Source organism: Bos javanicus, chromosome 17 (assembly GCF_032452875.1).
Source record: "Bos javanicus breed banteng chromosome 17, ARS-OSU_banteng_1.0, whole genome shotgun sequence".
Taxonomy (NCBI): domain Eukaryota; kingdom Metazoa; phylum Chordata; class Mammalia; order Artiodactyla; family Bovidae; genus Bos; species Bos javanicus.
The window spans coordinates 3,868,326-3,892,570 of NC_083884.1; the positions used below are offsets into that span (position 1 = coordinate 3,868,326).

At 39.9% G+C, this 24,245-nt stretch overlaps 1 protein-coding gene across 1 annotated transcript in view; it reads left to right on the forward strand.

The window, feature by feature from the left end:
- LOC133229263 (protocadherin-23-like) overlaps positions 1-24,245 on the forward strand; it is a 127,531-nt gene that overhangs the window by 86,565 nt on the left and 16,721 nt on the right. The window contains exons 13-15 of the mRNA XM_061385768.1: positions 1,175-1,288; positions 14,982-15,193; positions 18,335-18,486. Of these exons, the coding sequence (XP_061241752.1) occupies positions 1,175-1,288; positions 14,982-15,193; positions 18,335-18,486 (478 nt within the window). The remainder of the gene's footprint in view (positions 1-1,174; positions 1,289-14,981; positions 15,194-18,334; positions 18,487-24,245) is intronic.

Consider the following 24,245-nt stretch of genomic DNA (forward strand, 5'->3'; position numbering starts at 1 on the left):
TCTATCAGTCCTTGCTGATTTTTCTTTCATGCTGGTAATCAGTCTGTTTCCTAAAAACTGGCATGGCTTCTTTCTTCACTAATTCCTACCCCTAAATCAGTTCTTGTATTTTCCTTGAAGTTTTCTCTTGACTGTTTCTGCCCTAGCTTAACAATTCTTGAGTGAATCTGCATCATGCAGTTAAGACCTTGATTACTCTCGAGTTGTGTTACTTTTACCCACAACTCTAGCACAGAGTCGGACACGACTGAAGGGACTTAGCAGCAGCAGCAGCAGCTAGTGGAAACTGGGTGAAAGAAGATTTCTTATATTTATACTTTTGTTACCTCCTTTCCCACATTTCATGCAGTGTTCAGGAAAATGTGTCAACATATGACCTTAATTGTCTCCCTCTTTTCATCCCTCCCCTCCGGTTATCCTAGGTTGTTGTTTTTTGCATGGACTAATGCAGTATTATCTTAATTGGCCTCTCTTTTCCATACTTACCCCCTTTTTTCTTGTCCAGACAGCAATCAGATTGATGCCTTTTAAAACTAAATCCAGTAGTTTTGCTCACTTCCTTAAAATGCTTCTGTGTCTTCTCAGTGCACTAAGAGTAAAACCTGGTCCTGCCCGCCTCATTCCTGTCTTTACCATCCACATTTCTCCTGCTCACTGTGCCTCATCAAGGCAAGTCTTCTCCCGGCCCGGGGCCTCTTTACCACTGCTCTTTCTCCTAGAAGCCATTTCTTCCAGTCCTTTCTGTGGCTTCTCATGCTTCAAAGTTCAACTGGAACGCCATTCCTCTGAGGCCTCTGCAGAGGGGTGTTTACCTCCCCAGCAGCAGAAGTATTTTCTATCGGGTAACTTTATTTAATTCTTTGTAGGGAACTCAGCACATCCAAAATCTACCTTGATTATGTATTTCTTTAATGGTTTACTGTTCATATCCTCCCATCAGTTAATAACCAGCAGGAAGACAGAGGTGTTTTCTGTCTTATTTGTCGCTATATTCCCCCAACACCTTTCATAGGGCTTGGCTTATGACTATACTCAATAAGTAATCGATGACAGAATGAATAAGTGAAAATATAATTAATAGGCAAATAATAACCACCCAGTGGTTTTTTCCTGAATTTCCTTTTCCTAAAGTTGTGTTTTGTTTTGTTTTGTTTTTTTTGCCTAATTTTTACAGGTACGTCTATTGTGACTATAAAAGCTTTTGCTCCAGATTCAATTCGGGACAGCATTAAATATTCAGTTTTTAGTGGAAATGAAGACGGAGTTTTTTCCTTGTGTTCTAAATCAGGTAACCCTTCTCTATGCTTTATTTCCTGCTCCACTTAATGTTACTAGTAAGGCATACATCTGCAAAGAAAATTCAAGATTGGAAAGGTAGAAATTGTTAGATGTAAATAATTTCAAAGGTAAATAACAAAACATTTTTATGGTAGCTGACGAGATATGATAAAATGTTTATGTGTATTCTCTAAGAATTCTATTCCTCACATTTCCAAGTTAAACAGTACCTGTCCTACCCTATCAGTTATTTGGTGATAAATTGGTTTCTACTTATAATTTACCTATCCATTTGGGAAAATCGGGAATGTAATAGGGAGAGCAGTGAGAATGGGGTTGAACTGGAAATAAGCACACATGTCTAGCCTTAGGAAATTTTCATCAGAGATTCTTCTAATTCGCCACTTAATGTCAACAGTGCAACAAAAAAGGAAAGCTGGAAAGGTTCTATGTGGTGGTAAAGAAATTACTTCCAAATACAGCATGTGCCTTAAATGAATACCAATTGATTATTTGAAACATTCTTTTTTTAATCTAACAACTATGTCGTAGATATGTATCTACTGCTTCGTTGTCAAACCTCAAGAAGAATGTTTTTAATAATTTCTGTATTACCGTACAACTGCCTTATTTAATCCATACTGTGTACACATGGGAAGAATTGAGAGGGGGGTCATTTCTTAAACAAAAGCCTTCTCCTTCAAGCTAGTGTTACAATTTTTTTATACATTCAGCCTTTGCTCAGCAACCTCTCAGATGTAGCCTGCAAGAAGTCTTCATCTCTTCACCCCATCATGTGGTTAACGAACTGTTCAGGAAGCCTATTGGCAAGAAGGCCATTTGCAAATACCACCAAACCTCCCCCCCGCCACCCAGCAGTCATTAAGTCTCTAGCAGTCTGATGTCTGAGGGTTCTAGGAAAGGAGCTGAGATTAGAACATTTAGGGAGAAGGTAAATATGAGTTTGCACATTTTCCCAGGTCACCCAAATCCTTTTGCCCTGTCACCCCTAACATGGCCCAGGCTTGGCCTTATTTTCTCTAGTCTCTCATTAAAATGAAGATAGAACACACCTAAGAGTTAGTTCAAAGTGGTCATCTACAGAAAACTCTATAGTTTTAATTAAATAATGATTGACTTAAGTTGAAATGTATTTCAAAATTTTATTGTGTCAGACATGACTGAAGCGACTTAGCAGAAGCAGCAGCAGCAGCTATAAGCTGTTATGTTGAGAGATATACAGCTATTTAATGAACAATAGTAAAATAAAAGGCCACATCTTTACCACCCATCTCCAAATAAGGGACCTCACTGAACCTCAAGAAGCCCCTGTGTGCTCCTTCCCTCTCGTAGCTGTCTTATTTCACCCCAGACATAATCGGTAAATCAGTAATCTATATTTGGTATTGAACACTACCTTTTTTTTTTTTTCATTATAATTTCCCCATTATATTTGAATCCTTAAACAGTGCATTGTTTTGATTTACTTTGATTTAAACATCATAATAGAATCACATTGAATGAACTCTTCTGTGAATTGCTTTTTGCTCAAAATTTTTACTGTGATGTGTAGTACAGAAGCTATTAAAGAATAGCAAAGAATGATACGTACCTGCTGCCAAGGTTGCAAAATAGAACACTGTCATTCTCACTGATGTTCCCTTTGGGCCGTTTTTTGATTGCATCTTTTCTCTCCACTGCTCCAGGCTGATTAATGCCCAGACTTCAGGTATAATTATTCCCTTATACTAAATGCATTCCTACAAATAGAAATTTAGTAGAAGCATTGGTTTTGCTTTGAATTTACCTAAACGGACTAAAAAAATACCCTATGTATTTACTGATACTGGACTTCCCAGGTGGCACTAGTAAAGAACCCATATACCAGTGCAGGTAGACATTGAAGACGTGAGTTTGATCCCTGAATTGGGAAGATCCCCTGGAGAAGCACACGACAACCCATTACAGCATTCTTGCCTAAAGAATTTCATGGACAAAGGAGCCTTGCAGGATGCAGTCCATAGCATCACACAGAATCGGACATGACCAAAGGGACTTAGCATGCATGCATGCATTCTATTGATAGGTTTTTTCAATTTAGCATTAGAATCATCCATGCTAAAGTGTGTCACTGGCATTCTTTTATTCTTTTATTTTTTTGTATTCTATTCTTTTATTTTCATTGCTTTATGATATGCTATTGTAAATCTATATTGCAAGTTATTTATCCATCTGCTGTTGATGAGCAGGGAGGTTTTCTTGTCTGGGGGTATAATGAACAATCTCATACATGTGTCTTCTCGTGCACAAGTAAAGAGTTCTTTAAGCCCTGAAGTGTAGGCTGGACAAATACCTCAGAGGTTGCCTGTGTTCAGCTGTATAGGTGGTGCCAATTTGTGTTATGAAGTAGTTCCTCCACTGTATTCTACCAGCATCCAATGAGAGCTGTCTCCATTGTTTGCTTTCTATTGCCAAGCTGTGGGTGTGAAATATTATCCCACTGTGGTTTTAACTTACATTTTCTTTCTACTAGTGAATTTGGGCATTTTTTTTCATAGTTTATTGAGCATTTCTATTTTCTTCTATGTGAAATGCATATTGATATTTTTGCCTATTTTTCTTCAAGATTGTGTTTTTCTTTCTGAAATGTAAAGACTTTAAATATATTTTATTATTATTCACCCTTTGGTTTTTTTACAAGTTTTTTTTTTTTTTTAATAATTTATGGCCTATCTTTCACTCTCTTAATGACATGTTTTGATTTTAATGTTGCTACTGGTTGGTTGCTAAGTTGTGTCCAACTCTTTCAAGACCCCAAGAACTTGTAGCCTGCCAGGCTTCTCTGTCCATGGGATTTCCCAAGCAAGAATACTAGAATGGGTTGCCATTTCCTTTTCCAGGGGATCTTCCTGACCCAAGGATTGAGCCTGTATCTCCTGCATTGGCAAATGGATTCTTTACCACTGAGCCACCAGGGAAGATCAATTTTAGAATGAATCAATCTTTTACTTTTTCGTTTGCCTTTTTAGTACATTGTTTAAGATATTCTCCCCTTCCTTGAGATCATGCAATTATTCTTATTCTTACATTGTCTTTTTAAAATTTTATAGTCTTCCTATGTTTCATATTTTCATCTTTAGTGCATCTAGTGCATTGGTTTTTGTGTTTTATGTGAGTTATGAATAGCCTTTCTTTTTTCCTACCCTTTTTTTTCTTCCCTTTCCTTTCTTTTTTTAAAAACCATGATTGCCTATTATTCTAATGACAATAACCTTCTCCTGTGATCTGCAGTATCACCATGATCATATGTATATATATCATGTTTCCATGACTTTTCCATTCATTTCTTTGTCTATCCAAACACGAACACCACACTCTGTTAATTACCTTGGCTTTGTAAGTCTTCATATCAGGGAAGCAGGACTCCCTCCCTCAATATTTATCCCATCCTCATGTTCTGCCTCAAGTTACAATATATTGGCTGTTATTGGTCATTTGCTCTAACATAAAGCATTGTATCCACTTGTTAAGTTTTACAGACACACACACACACACACACACACACACACACCCCACATGCATGTCTACAGGGATTGTTTTTCTATAAAAAGGAAATTTATTCATGAATATTGCAGTAATATACAGCTCATCACACCTTCATTAATGTAACCCACATAACTATGGCATGCATATTTTATTTCAGGTGAAAACTCACCCAAATTAATGAGAAAAATGTCAAAAAAAATCATATAGCTTCAATCTAGAACTTCGTCATCAGGCCAAAACATCTTCCTTTTAAATCTTGCAAAGTTTATATAGCTATGCATTGTAGATAACAATCATCTGATAAAATTTTTCCTATTTGATGATTTTTCTTTTTTAATTGTTATAAGAATATCTAACATTAAATCTTCTCTCTTAATAAATTTTAAGTGTACAAACTATAGGCACACTGTTGTGCAGCAGATCTCTAAAACATATTAGTCTTGCATAACTGAAGCTTCATTTCCCACTAAACAGCAACCCCATTTTACCTTGCCCTGTCTCTGGTAATCACCATTCTACTCTCTGCATCTGAGTTTTCTACTTTAGATCTGTCACATAAGTGGAATCAAGCAATATTTCTCTTTCTATGGCTGGTTTATTTCACTAAATGTAGTGTCCTCAAGGATCATCCATGTTGTTATATGGCAGGATATTATTTGTTAAGGCTGAATAATCTACCATTATAGGACTATATCATATTTTCTTTATCCATTAATCTATTGATGGATATTTAGTTTGTTGGAGTTTTTACTGGAATTGTATTAACCTAAAAATTAAAGTGATTGTCTGAGAAGGCTTTATAAATAGTTCAGGAAAGAAGAGGAGCATAAAGCAAGGGAGAAAGGGAAAGACATACCCAACTGAATACAGAGTTCCACAGAATAGCAAGGAGAGATAAGAAGGCCTTTTTCAGTGAACAATGCAAAAAGAAGAACACAACTGAATGGAAAGACTAGAGATTTCTTCAAGAAAACTGGAGCTATCAAGAGAACATTTCATGTAAGGATGGGCACAATAAGGACAGAAAGAAAGAGAAGAGATTAAGAAGAACACAGAAAAATTATACAAAGAAAGGTCTTAATGACCCAGATAACCATGACAGTGAAGCCATTCACCTAGAACCAGACATCCTGGAGTGTGAAGTCAAGTGGACCTTAGGCAGCATTACTACAAACAAAGCTAGTGGAGGTGATGAAATTCCAGCTGAGCTGTGTAAAATCCTAAAAGATGATGCTGTTTAAAGTGCTATATTCAATATGCCAGCAAATTTGGAAAACTCAGCAGTAGCCACAGAACTAGAAAATGTCAGTTTTCATTCCAATCCCATAGAGAGGCAATGCCAAAGAATGTTCAAACTACTGTACAATTGGGCTCATTTCACATGCTAGCTAGGTTATGCTCAAAATCCTTCAAACTAAGCTTCAGCAGTATGTGAACTGAGAACTGGCAGATGGACAAGCTGGGTTTCAAGGAGGCAGAGGGACCAGAGATCAAATTACCAACAATCTTTGGATCATGGAGAAAGCAAAGGAGTTCCAGGAAAAAACATCTACTTTTGCTTCTTTGACTATACTAAAGGCTTTGACTATATGGATCACAGCAGACTATGGAAAATTCTTGAAGAGATGGGAATGACCAAACCACCTTACCTGCCTCCTAAGAAACCTGTATGCAGGTCAAGAAGAAACAGTTAGAACTGGACGTGGAACAATGGACATTTGAACAATGGTTCAAAATTGGGAAAGGAGTAAGACAAGGCTGTATACTGTCACCCTGTGTTTTTAACTTCTATGCATAGTACATCATGCAGAATGTCAGGCTGCATGAATCACAAGCTGGAATCAAGATTGCCAGGAGAAATATTAACAACCTCAGATATGCAGGTGATACCTCTGTAATGGCAGAAAGTGAAGAGTAACTAAAGAGCCTCTTGATGAGGGTGAAAAAAGAGAGTTAAAAAGATGGCTTGAAACTCAACATTAAAAAAAAAAGATCATGGCATCTGGTCCCATTACTTCATGACAAAAGAAAAGAAAAAGTGGAAACAGTGACAGATTTTACTTTCTTGGGCTCCAAAATCACTGCAGACAGTGACTGAAGCCATGAAATTAAAAGACAAGGATAAAAGTTATCCCTGGAAGGATAGCTATGAGAAAACTAGATAGCATGTTAAAAAGCAGAGACATCACTTTGCTGACAAAGGCCTGTATAGTCAAAGTTATGATTTTTCCAGTAGTCATGTACAGATGTGAGAGTTGGATCATAAACAAGGGTGAGCACAAAAGAATTGATGCTTTCGAATTGTGTTGCTGTAGAATACTCTTTAGAGTCCCTTGGACTGGAAGAAGATCAAACGAGTCAATCCTAAGGAAATCATCCCTGAATATTCATTGGAAGAACTGATACTGAAGCTCCAATACTTTGGCCACCTGATGCAAAGAACCGATTCGTTGGCAAAAACCCTGATACTGGGAAAGACTGAAGGCAAAAGGAAAAAGGGGTGGCAGAGGATGAGATGATCAAAACAGCATTACCGACTCAATGGACAGGAATTTGTGCAAACTCCAAGAGATAATGTAGGACAAAGGAACCTGGCATGCTGCAGTCATGGGGTTGCAAAGAGCTGGACATGACTTAGTGACTGAACAACAGCAACAACATATTAGTTTGGGGAAAAATGTGTATCTTTACAGTATTATCTTCTAATCCAAGATTGATATGGAAATTCACACCATTTTTTTCTTTACTAATTTTAATAGCATTATTTTTCTGCAGCATATGTCTTGCTAAATTTAGCCTAAATATTTTATACTTTTTCTTGCTGAGGTAAATGAAATAAGCCTTTTTCTGGTGGTGTAGGTTTATTTACTTGAAATTAGCTTTTATATTTTGATTTCATGTCTAGAAAACTTGTAAACTCTTACTGATTCTGCTATTTTTCTGTACATTTGACATATACAGTCATCTGAAAATGACAATTTTCCCACGTTTGTTGGAAGTTATGTAGTTTTTTCTCTTCTTTTATTGGTTGCTGCTGCTGCTGCTGCCGCTAAGTTGCTTCAGTCATTTCCGACTCTGTGCGACCCCATAGATGGCAGCCCACCAGGCTCCCCCATCCCTGGGATTCTCCAGGCAAGAATACTGGAGTGGGTTGCCATTTCCTTCTCCAATGCATGAAAGTAAAAGTGAAAGTGAAGTCGCTCAGTCATGCCTGACTCTTAGAGACCCCATGGACTGCAGCCTACCAGGCTCCTCCATCCATGGGATTTTCTAGGCAAAAGTACTGGAGTGGGGTGCCATTGCCTTCTCCACTTTTATTGGTTATCCTAGCTATTTTGACAGGCATAATTAAAGCCTGTGTGCATGCTCAGTTGCTCAGTCATGTTCAACTCTTTGCAACCCTTTGGACTGTAATTTGCCACACCCCTCTGTCCATAGGATTTTCCAGGCAAGAATATTGGAGTGGGTTACCATTTCCTCCTCCAGAGGATCTTCCTGACCCAGGAATCAAACTTAAATCTCCTGTGTCTCCTGCATTGAAGGTGGATTCTTTACTGCTCAACCATTAGGGAAGCCCCAGTTAAAGTCTAACATTAATCAATATCTAGCTTTTAAACACTACCTGAGATTTAGAAATCTTAGATAGAGTGCCTGATGAACTATGGACAGAGGTTCGTGACATTGTACAGGAGACAGGGATCAAGACCATTCCCATAGAAAAGAAATGCAAAAAAGCAAAACGGCTGTCTGGGGAGGCCTTACAAATAGCTGTGAAAAGAAGAGAAGTGAAAAGCAAAGGAGAAAAGGAAAGACATAAACATCTGAATGCAGAGTTCCAAAGAATAGCAAGAAGAGATAAGAAAGGCTTCTTCAGCGATCAATACAAAGAAATAGAGGAAAACAACAGAATGGGAAAGACTAGGGATCTCTTCAAGAAAATCAGAGATACCAAAGGAACATTTCATGCAAAGATGAGCTCGATAAAGGACAGAAATGATATGGACCAAACAGAAGCAGAAGATATTAAGAAGAGGTGGCAAGAATACACAGAAGAACTGTACAAAAAAGATCTTCATGACCCAGATAATCATGATGGTGTGATCACTGACCTAGAGGCAGACATCCTGGAATGTGAAGTCAAGTGGGCCTTAGAAAGCATCACTACGAACAAAGCTAGTGGAGGTGATGGAATTCCAGTTGAGCTATTCCAAATCCTGAAAGATGATGCTGTGAAAGTGTTGCACTCAATATGCCAGCAAATTTGGAAAACTCAGCAGTGGCCACAGGACTGGAAAAGGTCAGTTTTCATTCCAATCCCAAAGAAAGGCAATGCCAAAGAATGCTCAAACTACTGCACAATTGCACTCATCTCACATGCTAATAAAGTAATGCTCAAAATTCTCCAAGCCAGGCTTCAGCAATATGTAAACCGTGAACTTCCTGATGTACAAGCTGGGTTTAGAAAAGGCAGAGGAACCAGAGATCAAATGGCCAACATCCGCTGGATCATGGAAAAAGCAAGAGAGTTCCAGAAAAACATCTATTTCTGTTTTATTGACTATGCCAAAGCCTTTGACTGCGTGGATCACAATAAACTGTGGAAAATTCTTCAAGAGATGGAAATACCAGACTACCTGACCTACCTCTTGAGAAACCTGTATGCAGGTCAGGAAGCAACAGTTAGAACTCGATATGGAACAACAGACTGGTTCCAAATAGGAAAAGGAGTTCGTCAAGGTTGTATATTGTCACCCTGTTTATTTAACTTATATGCATAGTACATCATGAGAAATGCTGGACTGGAAGAAACACAAGCTGGAATCAAGATTGCCGGGAGAAATATCAATAACCTCAGATATGCAGATGACACCACCCTTATGGCAGAAAGTGAAGAGGAACTCAAAAGCCTCTTGATGAAAGTGAAAGAGGAGAGTGAAAAAGTTGGCTTGAAGCTCAACATTCAGAAAACGAAGATCATGGCATCCGGTCCCACCACTTCATGGGAAATAGATGGGGAATCAGTGGAAACAGTGTCACACTTTATTTTGGGGGGCTCCAAAATCACTGCAGATGGTGACTGCAGCCATGAAATTAAAAGACACTTACTCCTTGGAAGGAAAGTTATGACCAACCTAGATAGCATATTCAAAAGCAGAGACATTACTTTGCCAACAAAGGTTCGTCTAGTCAAGGCTATGGTTTTTCCTGTGGTCATGTATGGATGTGAGAGTTGGACTGTGAAGAAGGCTGAGCGCCGAAGAATTGATGCTTTTGAACTGTGGTGTTGGAGAAGACTCTTGAGAGTCCCTTGGACTGCAAGGAGATCCAACCAGTCCATTCTGAAGGAGATCAGCCCTTGGATTTCTTTGGAAGGAATGATGCTAAAGCTGAAACTCCAATACTTTGGCTACCTCATGCGAAGAGTTGACTCATTGGAAAAGACTCTGATGCTGGAATGATTGGGGGCAGGAGGAGTAGGGGACGACAGAGGATGAGATGACTGGATGGCATCACTGACTCGATGGACGTGAGTCTGAGTGAACTCCGGGAGTTGGTGATGGACAGGAAGGCTTGGCGTGCTGCGATTCATGGGGTCGCAAAGAGTTGGACAAGACTGAGCGACTGATCTGATCTCCTAATATTTGCTTTTGTAATTTATAAGGTTTTCTTGACCACAAATTTAGGTCTTTCAAATTAGGCATTATTAATGTTTTTAAATAGATTCACCTGCTTGTTTTCTGCTTTCTTTCCTATTAATAAGTATTCTTTCTTACATTTCAGACTTAACTTAGAATAATTTTATTTCTACTCGAAGTACATACTTTAGTGAGAAGCTGTTGCAATGAACTTTCCCAGATTTTGTTCATTTAAAAATGTCTTTATTCAGTTCTTGTTTTTAAGAGATATTTTTGCTTGGCTGAGAATTTCAGGCTCACAGTTATTTTCTCTTTAATTTAAGATATTACCCATGTCTTCTGGTTTCCAGTTGTATTAATAAGTCAGCTGTTGATATAAATATCATTTATTTATATCTTTCTTTGGAACTTTAGTTAGACAAATACTGGGACCATATTACTGTCTCTTACATCCCTTTCCATATTTTTCATTTCTATATGCCTCTTCTCTTCAGCCTAAGGAAGTACACTTTTCATTTCTGTAAGTTTTCTTTAATTCTATCTCAACTTCTGGTATTTTAAATAAGTAATCTCTTGTTCCTTGCTCTTGTTTTCAACCTTCTTTTAATATATTTTAATATATTTAATATAATATTACATATTATATGTCCAATAACTTCTGCATTTAAGTTTTTCAAAATTTATTCTGCTACCTCTGAATTTGCTGTCTGACATTCATGGTGCCCTGCTTCTCTGTGATTTTGGGGCTTGTTAACTATAGACTACACATTGTTGTGGAAATTTTTTATTTGAGGATTTTTTCATGCACTTTAATACACACACACAATTTATCAAGCATTTTAGTTGCTTTTATCATGCAGGTTGTTCCAATATATAGTTTATCATAATTTTGTCAAGAAATATTTCTAAGGATCTTAAATTATGATATTAAATTCATCTTCCATGCCACCTTTGCCACATAATCATTAAACTTGTGTCAAAAGGCATTTAATGTAGGCTTTACCAATGTATGTATTTTAAAACATATGCCAAAGTAGAAAACTGGTATGTATGGTAAATCAGTAAACTTGATTTCTTGTGTTATATTCACTTTTCTTCAGGGTACAGTGTGAGAAAATCATTGTATTAGTCATTGGTTTGGTAAGCTGTGATTAGATGGCTCTCTGGTGAGAACTGGTTTCTGCCCAGTTGTGCCTGAGTGTGCCCTGTGCCGCAGTCACAAACCAAAGTTTACTTTTGCAGCTAAACTTGCTGTCACTGTGCCTTAAAAATATCTACTACTCACTGTTTAAACCAGAAGGAATTTTGCAGTTTGACTAACATTGTGCATGTACATAACAAATGGTAGTTTTCATTCTATTATTTGCTGCTGCTGCCGCAGCTAAGTCACTTCAGTCATGTCCGACTCTGTGCGACCCCATAGACGGCAGCCCACCAGGCTCCCCGTCCCTGGGATTCTCCAGGCAAGAACACTGGAATGGGTTGCCATTTCCTTCTCCAACTATTATTTGCTAGACTGACATAAAACAAAGTGATCAAACTTCCAGTGTTTCAAGGATGTAGCTTTAGAGGAGAGAGTTTAAAAGCTTTGGGATAACATAAATATTTATCACATTCTGCTTTGGGCGTATGCTTATGCATGTACACAGTTTGTAATTGATGAAAGTAACCGGATTATGCTATCTAGCATGAGTATTTGAAAAATCTGAATCTCATTTTGATGTGTACGTTATAACCTGGATAAAAGCTATGCATGTCCATATATCAGAAGAAAAGTATTGCTGCAATTTTATTCTCCAGTTATTAAATATATAACTGGCCCACTAACATGTAAGAATGAGCAAAAAGTTGATATTTGTGAGCCTCTTACTCAAAAGAAAGCATGGACTTCTGCCCCTACTATTAGACAGAACCCAGTAGTACTTTCATCTCCTTGGTGACAGTAGATCCTGGACATCTCTAAGAAAAAATATACATCAATCATCCAAGGCAAATTGGGTATCTGGTAGGTATGCGTGCCTTGAATCATCTCACAGACTGGTTATTGTCTTTCCTATTTGCACAACTTTCACAGCATGTGCCAATTATTATGCCAAAAACAAAAACCAAGCAAGGAAAGCATTAGAACTACAGATTCATTCCAAGTGCAAAATTCCAATTATCAAGCCTAAACACAGCCCTTTTATTAAAAAAAAAAAAAAATCCACTTTGGTCTGCACTATGATTGGCACACTTTCTACTAAGTGACACTGGCAATTAAGTATTGTGTTTCAATTTTATTTTTCTTTACTAATAGTAACAGAACACAATAGCAGGCTGAATGCCCTGTTTGGTGGAGACAGAGTTCCAGATGAGAGCCTTGAACCAACATCAACTGGGGCCCCTCTCTCATTTGGAGGTGTGGCTCAGCCCTTGTTCCACAGAGACTTCTGAAAGCTATCTTCTTTCATTACCAGCTCATCAAAAAATTTATCTTAATAATCCTTCAGCTGTCTATCATTAAATCTACTCTGAATTTTCTATCAGGGATTTTGGTAACATCAGACTGTGGTTTGTAAAACTAATTTAGCTTTCTAAAATTGATAACTGAATCTGATGACAATAAAAGTGAATTTATGAATTTTAAAATTTGGTATTGTAGTTAGTTTTTCATATAGAATGTAAGTATTTTTTTTCTTAGTAATAGAATAGAAGCAAGAAAATACCTCCTACAATGTTCAGTGCTAGAGTTAGACTTTTTAGAAAAGGCTATGATAACTATTTGGATGAAGGCATGGCAACCCACTGAGGTATTCTTGCCTGGAGAATCCCCATGGTCAGAGCAGCCTGGTGGGCTACAGTCCATAGGGTCGCAAAGAGTCAGACACGTCTGAAGTGAGTAAGCACGCACGGATGCATGATTACCATTAGCACCCAGGTAGGTACATGATAGCCTAAAGTTTCTTTGGTCAACTCTGGTTCTCTAGGGAAACTGGATCAGATAGATCAGAAGTGTGACTCTAGGCCCTATTTCCAGAAACTATACAGATTGTTTCACCAGAAGACCAAATTTGTAATAACCCATGCTATTAAATGTTCTCCTTCTAAATTCAGAGCATATGTAGGTATTAAATCTGTATCTGATGGTGGAGGGGGTGAGAGACATGGGGAGGACACTGGACTCTATCGTGTGACTACAAAGAGATTCACACATGCACTGAGTTACTCTCAGAGCAACGCTATGGGGCCATCCTTCAGAGCCCTGTTTTACGGAAGGTGAGCTTCTGCCCGACAGAACCTGAGTTACTTCCTATAGGTCACAAGCTTAGTAGTGGGGGAGCCAGGTACTTTACCTAAGTAAAGTATCTGGGGCTAGGATTTGTGCTTGGTTTCAGGGTCTCAAACTCAAATCAGTACCCATTCTAGCAAATTCCATTTGATGGAACTTCTGACAGCGAGAGCTGAGTTAATCGTGATGGAGTAATAATAACAATAAATTCAGTAAGAAATTTAATTGTAAAGGGGAAGAAATAAAACAGAGTAGAAACTTGAGAAGGAAATTATGTCAGGGGAGGAAGTTTCTTAATCCAGGGGCAAACCTGTGCAGGGCATAACCCCCAAGGCACAGTTTCTCTCATCTGCTTCTACTTGTTGCCTGGGGGTGGAACAGATATTATTAGGTGAATCTGTGTGCCAGATCCTGAGCTGGGCGTTGGGGAGAGTGTGGTGTAAGAGGTAACCGTGCTCACCTTGGTGAATCTTCTAAGAAACCAAGGGGAGTAATTTGGCAGAAACAGGTGAACAAAGGCTCTGCAGGCACTTTGGGAGCATGTGTTAGAGACAGATATGGTGATGGTGATGGCTGAAAAGAGGACCCACAGAAGTGGGGACAATCCCAGATGGATGGAAAAGCCTACAAGGAAATTCTAAAATGTGTGTTTGAGAAGCAGAACATGTATGAGTGTTAGCATCAGAGCAGAGAGAGCAAAGGGGAGAAAGAGATCAATGAGATTTTTCAGGTGGGAGGGGCTGAAGCAGGTGGTCCTGGGGAGGCTAAAATGCTGAGCTTCATCATCATTGTTGTGGAAGCCAATCAAGGGCTTTAAAGATAGTCACAGTGCCTTTTTAAAATTATTTAATTCAGAATGGGAACTGGATGAGTGCAGAGGCCAGTAAGTCGGCTAATGCAGGGGACAAGGTGGGAAATGCTGGTTGCTTGGAGGAGGGCAGCAGCAGGGAGATGGTGAATCCAGAGATGTCTGACTGCAAAGACCTGGCAATGGGCTAAATACAGAGACAGAAGGATGACTTAAAACAGAGCGCTCGTATCTTAGGTGTTTCATGGTTTCTTTCCCTCCTACGTGTTTGAACTGTGTAAATGTCTGCCTCTTCTCACCCTTTTTCACAATGACCCCAGACACTAGGAAAGGGGGTTCCAGCCAATGGGAGGCATTGAAGGAGAGGAGAGTGTGTGAGCATCAGTTAAAGATAAAATCATTTTCTATTCTTTCTTTTTTTTTTCCTCTCTGGAAATAAAAATAGGAGAAGTTACTGTGAAAGAACCCAAGTTTCTTGATTTTGAAGTCAGAAAAGAAGTTCAACTCATCGTTTTAGCTGAAAGTAGGGGGCATAAAGCCTACAGCAAAGTAGCAGTCTTTATCCAAGATCTGAACGATCATCCACCACACTTTGAGCAAAGTGTTTACCAAGTATCAGTGTCTGAGGGCCAGTTCTACAATCATCACATTGTACAGGTAATAGAAACATGTTTTATGTGTGTGTGTGTATGTGTGTGTGTGTGTGTGTGAATTTTTATCAATCAGTGTACATCCAAATACCTAAAGACCTTTTCCAGGACATTAGTTAAATTGTCATTGTTTCCTTGGCATATGCATTATATGATGTACTGGAATGAACCTTAGGTTGAAGGAAATCTGGAGTTTCTGAGTTCACTACCCTTGCTCCCTTCTTTTTGTGCTCAGAACCCCCTGCCAATGCAGGAGATGTAGATTTGGTTCCTGGGTAGGGAAGTTCCCCTGGAGTAGGAAATTGCAACCTACTCCAGTCTCCTTGACTGGAGAATCTCATGGACAGAAGAGTCTAGGCGGCTACAGTGCATAGGGTCGCAAAGAGTTGGATATAACTGAGCATCTTAGCATGCATAACATGCATGTAGCACCCACCTGCTCTTTCTAGGGACCCTGTTGGAGATTAGCAGGGAGTCTAGATGGGCACAAGAAGCAGCTCACCTTCTAAGTGTGTACAGTTTAGTGGAGAAGTCAGAAGACTAAGTATACGATATAAATTTCTAATGTGATAATAGAAAAGCGTATATTGAATGTCGTGCGCGCTAAGAGGAAACACAGACAGGTCCCGACATTTGCACTTGGTCTTAAAGGGTGAGCAGGCATTTCCCAAGTGGAGCTGCAACCAGACGTGCACAGAATGAGGTACAGACACATGGGAAGGCCCGCTGGGCTTGGGATCTTCGGGTGTCTCACATGAAAGGCACATATCCACTATTGTCAAGCCCAGCCCCATCTCGAGAGAAAGCCCCATGGCCTGAAAGAGAGGGTCTGTTCACACGGCGGTCTTCTTGCTGAAGCTCCAAACCCACCCACCCTTGCTAGACTCTCCCTGCTTCAGGACTGCTGCACATCTTCATCTTTCCATTCATGGTTGAACTGATGCTTTGAGTTCAAGAACCTGGGCATTAGGACACCTACAGGCTCTTGGGAATCTGCACAGAGAATGTGTATAAACCCCCTTCCTGACAGTTGGTGGCTGAGCGGGACATTCCCTTTCACCTCTATAACCCATGACCCAGCATCTCATGACTCTCTCTCTGGGGTAGATGGGGCCAGGGGTATAGGTGGTCCCCTAGGTTTCCATGCACCTGGATATGCACGCAGACCTTTCTTTGATCCCTGCCTAGCCCAGATGCCATCTTCCCCTCTGAAGGTACAGACAAGACCAGCAGAGGCTCAGCTGTCTTGGAGTTTTAGCTCTGTGCTCTTCACTTGGTCCAGGATCCCCAGGATTTCCTACATTATTTTTGCACATTTAGCCTAATTGCTCCAGGTTCCAGCATGGTCCAGAATTGTTGAGCCTTTACTCTGGCTTCAGCCAGGCCTGAGATGCTTAAGAGGAAGGCGAGGAGTAAGAACATCTCTCTTCCAATCTGTACCCCAGTGGTACCTGTTCAGCCGGGGTGACCGGCGCCTCCAGTGTCACGGCAGGGCCTGCTGTCACAGTGGGCCCTCCCTCCCTGGGGCGCTGGTGCTTGCACTTTGTCACAGATGCAGACCTGGACAGAGCTAGGCCACTCATATTAAGGTGAAGGCAACTTTAAAGCTCCAGTACACCCAATAGGATTGGAGAAGGCAATGGCAACCCACTCCAGTGTTCTTGCCTGGAGAATCCCAGGGACGGAGGAGCCTGGTGGGCTGCCGTCTATGGGGTCGCACAGAGTCGGACACGACTGAAGCGACTTAGCAGCAGCAACACCCACTAGGGGAAACAGCCCGACCTGCCAGTGCTTCAGTAATGTAAACATTGAGAAGGCTCAGTCAGGGACGGATACAAGGGACTGTTCTTCGTGTTTTTTAGATCGTTTAATTTCAGGGAAACTATTAATAGAACTGTCGTTTTTTTGTGTCCTGTTCAGATGAACAGGAATGTCGAAGGTTCTGGAGCTCTTGCTTTTTGCTCCCACACTGCCGAGTGCCCTCCTTTTGGTTGCAGCCCCACAAACTCCGTTTAGGAACTTCCCCTCCTCTGCCAGAAGCAGTCTTGGTAGGATCGTCAGTCCAGGTGGTGAACCCACCCGACCCCACCCAGTCACAGAGTGCTGTCGACTGTGTGTCTCATAGAGACTTTCTCTCTCTGGAATTTGAACCTTGGCTGGTAGGACCCAAGATGAAGACAAGTAAGAGCTGATGCATCTTGCTGGCAACAGCTCAGAGAAGCTGTGCCCTAGAGATATCCCTGTTCCTGTGCTTCACCTGGGCACTGTCTTTTTGCTATGCTCTTTCCTGGTGAAGTTGGTTACAGTGCATTTGGGTTGATGGCATCTGGAGACCCTAAATGATATGTGTCCTGGGAGGCCTCCTCTCTGTAACTCTTTTAAGTCTATGACCTCGGGGACATGATAGACTTATTCTGCTTGGATGTAGGTATGTTTCTCGTCCTCATGGTCTTGAGGAGAGCTGTCTGATGCTGCCTTTCTGTGCCATCTATCTGGTGTTGTGTCTTCCTGATGAGGCCCTGGGTCACCTGAGAACTCTGGTGGCAGTGTGAAGCATAGATTGACAGGGAAGGGAGTTACAAGCAAAAGCCTGCTAGGACATCAGTGTAGTCACCCAGGAAAGAAATGAAAGGAGATGGAAGCTCAGGCCAAGGCTGAGGGACCTAGGAAATAAAAATAAACAGAAAGCAATTTATCAGTCAACTTGTTCTTATGCAAGGTCTTGAATCCACTAATAGAATTAATTTGCAATTAAAAGGTAAATCAGACTAAATAATACATCTCTGTGGAGAGTGATGCACACTTCACTATTAATACTTTTGTTTTATCTTCAACACTAGTACTTGGATCACTCATCAAATAAATCACTAGGATCTAAATTTGCTAGCACTAAATCTGGGTTTTGTTTCATTTTACTCAAAACTTGTTATACTCCTACTGAAATTACTTGGAAACTCTTGCATCTATAGTCTTCTCACCTCATCATTCACTTTTATATAAAATTCAGCCATGTCTAATATTCCTTTGATCATTGTCTTTAAGATGTGTTTGATAATGTGATTCTTTCATAATGCATTGCTCTGAAAAATAGGCTTAACCCATTCTGCACTTTCAATGCTTACCTAACGGAGGAGTTGCTTCCTCACAGGTTTTTGCCACAGACCTGGACAGTGGGTCGAATGGCCTCGTTGAGTATTCCATTCTCTCCGGCAACCAAGGAAACGTGTTCCAAATGGATCCCCTGAGTGGTGTGCTAACAGCAAGTGCGATTCTGGATTACGAGTACACCAGCACCTACAGGTTTGCCCCAAGCTCAGATCTGTTTGACCAGCTATTCTGCCTTGTTGCTTTGGGCATGACTTCCTGTTTGGTATGCTTAGCTATAAGATATGTTTTCCCTTTGCTCCAACTTAGGATCGTCCTTGATACACTGAGAGAGTCTTAGGAAGTAGACGCTATTTGGAAAAAGTGATTGGACTACAAGAATGTTAAGATTCCTTTTCATTCTAGGAGTTCATGCATTTGTGATGCCATTACGTATGATATTAAATGAGAGACATTAAAACATTTGCGAAATGCCTCCTGAGCTATGGAGACCCTGCAAACGTTGCTTTAGTTGCTTTTAAAAACAGTGAAGACTGAATGATGTTTCTCTTTTTAGTCATTTATTCATTTTTGTGTAGGAAAGTACAACCCTGTTATCAGGTCCATGTTACATGACTCTGTTCTGATAGAAATGATCATCTTAAAGGGCACATTCAAAAAGAGATATATTTTTTGCCTAGAGTTCAAAATATGCCAGACTTACACAGAATTTCTGTGAAAGAGAGAATGTGTCATAGGTCTTCTGTGATTTTTTAAAAGTGGGTGTTCCCAAGTGTCTAGGCATATATACAGAGATATTTGTGAATTCACAGTCTATAAAAGAAAATGAAAGACTCTAAGGGACACAAAATATCTGTGAATGGGGGCTGCATCAAGAATGATAACCCAGCTTTCATGGAAGACAACAAAACTGATCGTAAAGAAGAGGTATATGTGCACCGGTGAAGATGGAACCCTAGGATGTACGACTAAGTGAAGGAGGGGACAGGGTGCCCCACGGTGCTTTCCTGCAGGCCTTTTCGAGTGAAAACACACCCATAAAATTGGACAGCTTTAGGAAGAAAACCTAAGAAACCGTAAACCTGGTTTCTGAGGAAGTGGTCACATGGGAAGTCTGGACCTCCTTACCATGCGTTTCAGTCAGCCTTGTATTTATATGTTTTTCTGAAAGGCCGCATATACAGCGTTTCCTGCAATCTTCCCGTCACCCCCAGAGAAGTTCAGTTAGGCTTTTTCTCACTCACTGATGAGACAAGTCACATGCAGGTTTGCTCAGGATCACAGAACCGTTTCGTCGTCGATCACGTCTTAGCACCGGGTGTCTTGATGCTGTGTTGCGCTGCATCTACCATACTGGCCACACAGCAGACTTCCTTTTGAGGGAAAAAGGAAGAAAACAAGAGACCCAAGCCTCAATAGTCTCCGAGGCCAGACTACTTACATGTTACGCGAGGAAAGTGCAGTATGTTCTTGTGGCTCAGTGTGCTCAGTTGCTCAGTCTGTCGGTCATATCCACTCTGCAGCCCCTGGACAGCAGGCTCCTCTGTCCATGGAATTTCCCAGGCAAGAATACTGAATGGGTTGCCGTTTCCTACTCTTGTGGTTAAACAGCAAGAACCAGTTAAAATGGGATCTGTTCCTGGGCAGACTGGATTAATTTACCTCTGAAAAACTTCCCAACTCTAAACATTTGATTAAGTATTTAGTTCTTTTTGTTTAATGTATTTCAAAATATTACTTCAAAGGTATTTTAAAAGTTTAGTTTAAGGTCTTACCCTGTCTTAAGTAGTAGGATCTTTCTCAGTAATATTTTAGTGTAATCAGTTGTTATGATACTTATTATATAAACATTGAAATCAATCATATAAATAAAACCCTGCTACATTGCTTCTCTAGTAATTTTAAGCACAAACTTCTTTTTTCTCTCCATAGTTGACTGCAGGTAAATCTCAGTCTAGTTGCTACCTGAATGATTACAAATTCAGATTCAAGAGTGTCTGCCCTGTTTCAGAACTATGTATATCCTGATTGTAATGACTTTCTGTTACAGAGTTCTTACTCAGTGGAGTCTAATTATCAATTAAATCTAACTCCTTCCAGCTTTGTCCTATTTGCGTCATGGTTTCAGTGTTCACATCATTTAAACTGGTCACAATGTGCAAAAGCACCGCTCACCAATTCCCCCATGAATTCAAGGCTGGGAGAAATAGGAACTGAGAGAAGATGAAATCTATTCCAAGAGCAAACATCTTTTAATTTCATGGCTGCAGTCATGGTTATACAGGTGTTTACTTCAGAGCCAGGTCATACTTCATAATTATAGTTCTTTCCTTATTCTTCCCCTTATCCCCAGAGTTAATGATTATCTTTCTTTTTGCTCACCTGATTTGCTATGTCCCTGTACTTAATTCCTTGTAAATATTCCATTAGCTCTATCAGACATGCCCACTCATCTTTCTCCCCTGATATGCCTCTCATATCATGTATTCTATCAAATCTTCTGTTTCTTGGAGAACTGAGTCCTACTGTTTCCTTTCCTCCTGATCTAGCTGGGCAGTATGCCTTTCCAGTTCAGTTCAGGTCAGTTCAGTCACTCAGTTGTGTCCAACTCTTTGCGACCCCATGAAGTGCAGCATGCCACGCCTCCCTATCCATCACCAACTCCCGGAGTTCACTCAGACTCACATCCATCGAGTTGGTGATGCCATCCAGCCATCTCATCCTGTGTCATCCTCTTCTCCTCCTGCCCTCAATCCCTCCCAACATCAGTCTTTTCCAATGAGTCAACTCTTCGCATGAGGTGGCCAAGTACTGGAGTTTCAGCTTTAGCATCTTTCCTTCCAAAGAACACCCAGGACTCATCGCCTTAAGAATTGACTGGTTGGACCTCCTTGCAGTCCAAGGGACTCTCAAGAGTCTTCTCCAACACCACAGTTCAAAAGCATCAGTTCTTCGGCACTCAGCCTTCTTCACAGTCCAACTCTCACATCCATACATGACCACAGGAAAAACTATAGCCTTGACTAGACGGACCTTTGTTGGCAAAGTACTGTCTCTGCTTTTCAATATGCTGTCTAGGTTGGTCATAACTTTCCTTCCAAGGAGTAAGCGTCTTTTAATTTCATGGCCACAGTCACCATCTGCAGTGATTTTGGAGTCCCCCCAAAATAAAGTCTGACACTGTTTCCACTGTTTCCCATCTGTTTGCCATGAAGTGATGGGAGATGCCATGATCCTAGTTTTCTGAATATTGAGCTTTAAGCTAACTTTTTCACTCTCCTCTTTCACTTTCATCAAGAGGCTTTTTAGTTTCTCTTCACTTTCTGTCATAAGGGTGGTATCATCTTCAAATCTGAGGTTATTGATATTTCTCCCAGCAATCTTGATTCCAGCTTGTGCTTCTTCCAGCCCAGTGTTTCTCATGATGTGCTCTGCATATAAGTTAAATAAGCAGGGTGAAAGCTGGGCCCCATGACTTGCGACTGGTTTACTGCTTTCCTATTTAGTTGCATGCCTTGAAGATCCCATGTCTTTCTCTTACTTTTATAGTAGTTTTGTAGGAAAAGGTGCCAAGAGAGTAAATTCTTTTAGTTCTTACACATCTGAAAACACCTTTTTTCTACTTTCACATGTGATTTATGCAATGTATAATATAGAAGTTGAACATTTCTTTTAGATTTTTGAAGGCATTTTTCTTTTATCTTTTAAAACTCAGTTCTGCTTTTGAGAAGTCTGATGCCATTCTAATATGTTTGGTACATGGATTTTTTTTTTTTTTTTTTGCACTTTCTGTGGAGATTCTCAGGTTATTTCATCTGCAATGTTTAGACATGTTGTGATTATGTACTTTAGTGTGGGTATTTCCTTGTGCTGAGTACTTGATGTAGTCTTTTAATGAGGATAAATGTTCTATTTTTTGGTATTATTTCACTGATAATTACCTCCCTTCTGTTTATTGGTTTTGTTTTGTTTTGTTTACTGTACCCGGTTTCTTTTTCCTGGATCCTATTCAGTCAAGTGTTAGGCTGCCAGGATTGATCCTTTGTCACTGATTCTTTATTCTCTACTTTCCATTTCTTGTTGTGTGGGGGTTTATTTTGTTGTTTTATTTTTCTGGGAGATTTTCTTAATTATAACCTTCTAAACTTTCTTTTTTTGTTGTTTTTAGTTTAAAATTTTTTGAATATTATATATTTTATAATTTTCAACAACTCTTTCTTAATCTTTGAGCTTTTCCATAGCATCTTGTTCTTATTTATGTGTTATGATAGCTCTCCGAAGACATTAGTTGGAATTATTTTTACCTAGTCTTTTGCTCTTTCAAAATCTCTGTGTCCTCTGGATTTATTTCTTCTGCTTGTCTAGTTTATCCTCTTTTATTCATGTGAGAGACTTTCTGTGAATAAATAACCATCCTTGGTCCTAAGTGAGGCAATATCAAAGTCAGAATCTCCTGATGAATCTCATTGACCAGCATGCTTGGCTTTCAGATGAACCAGAGAAGAACTTGACTACTTTGCAGGATGACATGTAAATAACAATATATAGAGAGGGTTTTTCCCCTTTAGGAGGAGATTTCATTTCTTCAGGGACAGTCCCTCAACATTACTGAGTATGAACATCAGACATTGTTTTGCCTGGGAGTGAAAAAAATGGGCAAGTGATCTTGATTGTTCTATATTTTGAATTTAATCTTTTAAGCTATTTTTAGCTCAGTATCTCACTCTGCATATTGCCATGTTTTGAGCCTCTCCTTGGTTATGTGGGGGCAAATCTGTTTCTCACTCATCCTTGTCTTCCTTCAAATGCAGGATGCATTTTAATCTATGCATTCCTCTGCCACCTGACTTCCCAGGTGACACAGTAGTAAAGAATCCACCTGCCAGTACAGGAGATGCAAGAGATGTGGGTTCAATCCCTGGATCAAGAAGACCACTGGAGTAACAAATGCAACCCACTCCAGCATTGTATTCTTGCCTGGAAAATTTCATGGACAGAAGAGCCTGACAGGCTACAGTCAGTGGGGTCTCAAAGAGTCAGACATGACTAAGAGTGTGCACACATGTACACGCATGCGCGTGCGCACACACACATACATGCACGCACACACTCACACACATCTTTAACCGCTTCTCAGTCTGCTTGCATTTTTCAGACATGTGTTGAAACTTCTCACCCGTTCCACTCACTAATACCTTCACCCATTTCTTTTTAGCCTTATCAACATATACCTTATTCTAAGTTCTTTTGCCATTGTTATAGCAGAATCCCTAGAGGAATAGGAAATAAAACCTGTGTAGATATAACCAGAAGTTATAGCTCTTCCTTTCAGAGGTGTTATGATATTGACTGATGTTTCGTTTCTCTTGGAATTACAGAAGAAACATTTAGTTCTGGGAATATATTTAATAAACTGTTGAGAGAGAGTTTTGAAAAATCCTCTATCACTGTCTTAGGTATTAAGGCAATCAGAAAAGAATCTGCCTGATTGAAGTCTCATTTAAAATGTAACATGATAAAAAGCAGCTTCCCACCACTGGTAGATTAGGAGAACTATGCTCTGAACTAGAATGGGACTGTTTTTATCTGGTGAACTTCATTTATCCTCTCTGCTGATATGCTAATCAGGGCAATAGTTTTGGAACATGGGGCCAGTTGGGCTGACAACAGCCAAGAATTTTGCAAAGCTTGCCAAAGAGCCATCACAGAAAACTTGAGGTCTCATAGAAGTTATGTATAGAATTTCAGTGGATCTACCTCCATAATTCTTCATTTGTGCCTCAAGCCACTGAGAAACCTTTGACTTGTCCTTTTGTTTTGAAACAGAATCATATTTGTGTCTATGTCAAAGAATCTTGCTTTTTAACACTATATAGGCATTATATAGAACCCCTGAAATTGTAATAGTGTGAAAATAAGAGTCCTTATGACCACAGAGGAAGAATCAACAGAGC